This window comes from Hakea prostrata, chromosome 7 (genome assembly GCF_041222555.1).
Source record: "Hakea prostrata isolate BN-2017 chromosome 7, UWA_Hpros_2, whole genome shotgun sequence".
Lineage (NCBI taxonomy): Eukaryota > Viridiplantae > Streptophyta > Magnoliopsida > Proteales > Proteaceae > Hakea > Hakea prostrata.
In genome coordinates this window covers 53,683,816-53,687,823 of record NC_142606.1, presented here as the reverse complement: position 1 = coordinate 53,687,823, position 4,008 = coordinate 53,683,816, and the positions used below count along the sequence as shown (strand labels likewise).

General features: G+C 39.5%; 1 protein-coding gene across 1 annotated transcript; it reads left to right on the top strand.

The window, feature by feature from the left end:
* Positions 1-327: 327 nt before the first annotated feature.
* LOC149011383 (profilin) lies at positions 328-3,310 on the top strand. Its single transcript, XM_089163096.1, has 3 exons — positions 328-663; positions 1,616-1,753; positions 3,168-3,310. The coding sequence occupies exons 1-3, from the start codon at positions 535-537 to the stop codon at positions 3,300-3,302; spliced, it is 402 nt and encodes a 133-aa protein (XP_089019222.1). The 5' UTR covers positions 328-534; the 3' UTR covers positions 3,303-3,310.
* The last annotated feature ends 698 nt before the right edge of the window (positions 3,311-4,008 follow it).

Here is a 4,008-nt window from a genome sequence, read left to right as displayed (position 1 = left end):
CGCTTCTTCTTTTTTTTCTTCTTTTCTTTGTAATGTAAGCTCATTTAAGCGGGGTTTACGTTATTGATTGATTATGTTGACCAATTGCCCTCGGATTCTTACTTTTGTTGACAGGGTATACTTTTGTAATTCAATAAAGAAATAGGGAGAAAAACGTAATTGGAGAGCGGTTGGACCGCGGGCGGCTAACCGACGAACCGCCACTGCCGACCGCGGACGTGAAGGAAATCTATACAATCGAATTGAGAACGACATTTTAGGGAGTGAAAGATGCCTTGGATTTCCCTCACTTTTTACGTTTATTTATTCTGCACCGCATTTCGGCATTTCTACGCTATCAATTACTAATCCTCTCTCTCTCTCTCTCTCTCTGTCTCTGCTCACGAGTCACGCGTGACGCTTCTGCTACCTCTCTCTCTCTCGCTCTAGCAGACCATAGAGGACAAGCTTCTTCTTCTTCCTTCTTTCAATCGTTCTTCCCAAAAGACAGTTCAATCGTGGTAGTTCGAAGAGCTTAGAAGAAATCAAGCGAAGATGTCGTGGCAAACTTACGTTGATGACCATCTGCTCTGTGACATCGATGGCTCTGGAAGTCATCTCAGTCACGCTTCGATCATCGGTCACGACGGCAGTGTTTGGGCCCAAAGCCCTGGTTTTCCTCAGGTTATCTATTTCCCCCTCCTTTCTGATTTAGATCCAAGAAAATTTTATTTTTTCGTTGTTTTGGTTCATGGTATACTCTTACGTGCTTGGTGTTTTCTTGAACTTTTAACTTTTAAATAATGATGTTGGAGGATGATCGAGTTGCTTGATTTGCTTCATTAGCTTGGATGGAACACTCTGGATATGTTCAATTAGCTCTTTGTGTACGAAGTAAGATCATAGATGTTCATGCATTCATTTGATTCGTTTGTCTCGAACTAGAAGTTAAATTGTTCGATCTGGTGTGTTTTTTTCGCTTTCGTACCTACTTTCCTCTTTTACGTGTTGGGATTGACTGGGCTAATCCAATTGTAGGGTTTTTCTTTTTATAGAATTCAATTTTTTCGGTTCCAATCGTTTGTAATTTTCAAAAAAACATTTCATTAAGTTATCGAATTTTACTCGACATATATGGTTTTCTTGGGCATGGTTTGTGTTGTAGATGATGTTTATTCATATTCTATGGATGATAGTGATTGGCGTCGTTGTTGTTGTTGTATTGGGAATTTGATGTCTCAACTGGTGTAGTTGTGTTCTATTGATCCACAAGTTACTGGTACTGACTTCAATATTATACGTGCTACTTCTCTGTCTGCTTATTAGTGTGAAGTCTGGTATGCCTAGATTAGATTCTCCTTCCTTTATGTTAATTTTTTTGTTGTCTAGAAGAAAGATGAGAGAAATAAAGAATTTTACCTGGGAATTTATGGTTTTGATCATATTCGATTTGCTTTCTCATTCTTTTCTTTCCTTTTCATGTGATCTAGTTTGTTGTGACTGTTTCTCATTGGATTTGTACGTGTCCTGTTGTGTATACTCTGTTACAGTTGTGAAAATCTCAGAGAAAAAAGGATTCTATGTGACTTCTCTTTTCTAACCTTGCTGAACATTCATTATTCTTTATATGTTGCAGTTTAAGCCTGAGGAAATTACTGGCATTATGAATGATTTTGCTGAACCTGGAACTCTTGCTCCAACTGGCTTATATCTTGGTGGCACAAAGTATATGGTGATTCAAGGTGAAGCTGGAGCTGTCATTCGAGGGAAGAAGGTTATTTCTTGATATCTCTGTCCAGTAATGCATATATGAATACTTGTCAGCATTTTGGTAGACACACTACTTGAAACCACATGCACAAGATTCACATGCGCTACTCCACTAGCTAATGCTACCAAGTGCGAGTTTTATATTTAGTGTACATTTTGGTACTGGTTATATGATGTCATGGTGAACCCATCTCCTTGAGATACACTATTTTTTCAGGTGATAGGGCAGACCCAAACCAAAGGCTTTCTCCCTAGCATGTCCCCGCCCGCGGGGGGGGGGGGGGGATTTCCTATGCAACTTTCTTTTAGCAATTTATGCTAAGAGGCTTTTTCAGTGCCTTGACCTCAGGCAGCAACCATTGCGGTAAGGCTAATGCCAATCCAACTGCCTACTAAAGAACCTTCGATTTTGAATGGTCAAATGGAAACTCTGGCGGTAGTGATTGCAGCATGAACCCCCCCCCCCCGGGGGGGATTTCCTATGCAACTTTCTTTTAGCAATTTATGCTAAGAGGCTTTTTCAGTGCCTTGACCTCAGGCAGCAACCATTGCGGTAAGGCTAATGCCAATCCAACTGCCTACTAAAGAACCTTCGATTTTGAATGGTCAAATGGAAACTCTGGCGGTAGCGATTGCAGCATAATCCCCGCCCGGGGGGGGGGATTTCCTATGCAACTTTCTTTTAGCAATTTATGCTAAGAGGCTTTTTCAGTGCCTTGACCTCAGGCGGCAACCATTGCGGTAAGTCTAATGCCAATCCAACTACCTACTAAAGAACCTTCGATTTTGAATGGTCAAATGGAAACTCTGGCGGTAGCGATTGCAGCATGAACCACTTATTTCATTAGCTACTGCCTACAAAAAAACCTTTGATTTTGAATGGTCAAATGGAAACTCTGGTGGTAGCGATTGCAGCATGAACCACTATTTCATTAGCTACTGCTTGAAACATGTGCTCTTTACGTGTGGTACTTTGATATTGCCCACAACTCTATAGGTTAGAATTCAGGCCCATGTGGTTGTATTACCCGTATCTTCTTGCCTTAAAATTAAGGTGCTGTTTGAATTGATTTACTTCTGTTATTTACCTCTACAATATGGTCAGTGCTTCAATTGACCAGCCAGGAACTGGAGAGACCATCTCAGGCCCTTGTTCTGCAACTGTGTATGAGACATGTGGTATCTGGTGAAGCTATCAATAAAGAATGTATTGGGCAAAATTAGATTGGCATTAGCCTTCTTTAACATGAGGGCAGTCTTTTAAACATCAAATTATGGATACTGACATTTTCTTATAATTTTGCATCTCCCACACCTGCAGCTATATTCAGTTCCTGAGTTCCCTGATAGACTGGTGCTTTTCATCTTCATCTTAGGGTTTATTTCTGATAATTTTCTTCTTTTTAACTTCAATTCAGGGCTCTGGTGGTATTACCATAAAGAAGACCAGTCAGGCTTTGATCATTGGAATCTATGATGAACCAGTCACTCCTGGCCAGTGCAACATGATTGTTGAGAGGCTTGGTGATTATCTCATTGATCAGGGTCTTTAGTGGCTTTGGTATGTATCAGCACCCACAACAATTCTCTTAGCTTGTTCTTCATCAGTATAACCTATACCGACCTACCATTCTAATGTTTGCAGAGAAACAATACTTATATAGTTTGGGGCCATGAAGCTCTGTGTTGGGACAAAAAGTATTTGAGTCTTGGAAGGTGATGGATTAATGATCTCTTCCCTATTTTTAGCTGTTTCTGGCTTTGTATTTGCCCTGTAAAAATGGAAGGGATTAAGATGATTTTCGAGTGAGAATGGGACTTGCTATCTATCTATAGAAGCTGTCTGTTAAGCATGTTTTTTGGGTTTCTTCTGGTAGATGTATCTATTGACCCTGATTCTCTTTTTTATGCTGCGTATGTGCCTCAAAATTCGGTCCAGTGGTGATTGTTGCTTGGTGTCTTATGATTTTATATCGGTTGAGGAAAACTTTTGAAATCATAAGAGACTATAATCGGTTGCATCAATTGTCTAAAAAGTATGGATAGCAATGGATAGCATTAATTGGTGAAGGGCATATTTGTATGGCAATGATCGTGTCTTGTTGTCTTCTTTTTAAAAAAATTTTGAACAGATATAATCCTACCTATTTTGTGTGGTATTTTTCATATTTTAAATGAACTGGTATTTTAGTACATTTTTTTAGCCTACTTTGAGAAAAAAAATTCTCGGAAAAAAATAAAAGAAAAAGAAAAATGCCT

Coding starts and splice junctions, on each gene's coding strand:
- LOC149011383 (XM_089163096.1), top strand. CDS start 535: ATGTCGTGGCAAACTTACGTTGATGACCATCTGCTCTGTGACATCGAT. Junction 664..1,615: donor AAAGCCCTGGTTTTCCTCAG/GTTATCTATTTC, acceptor TATATGTTGCAG/TTTAAGCCTGAGGAAATTAC. Junction 1,754..3,167: donor CTGTCATTCGAGGGAAGAAG/GTTATTTCTTGA, acceptor ACTTCAATTCAG/GGCTCTGGTGGTATTACCAT.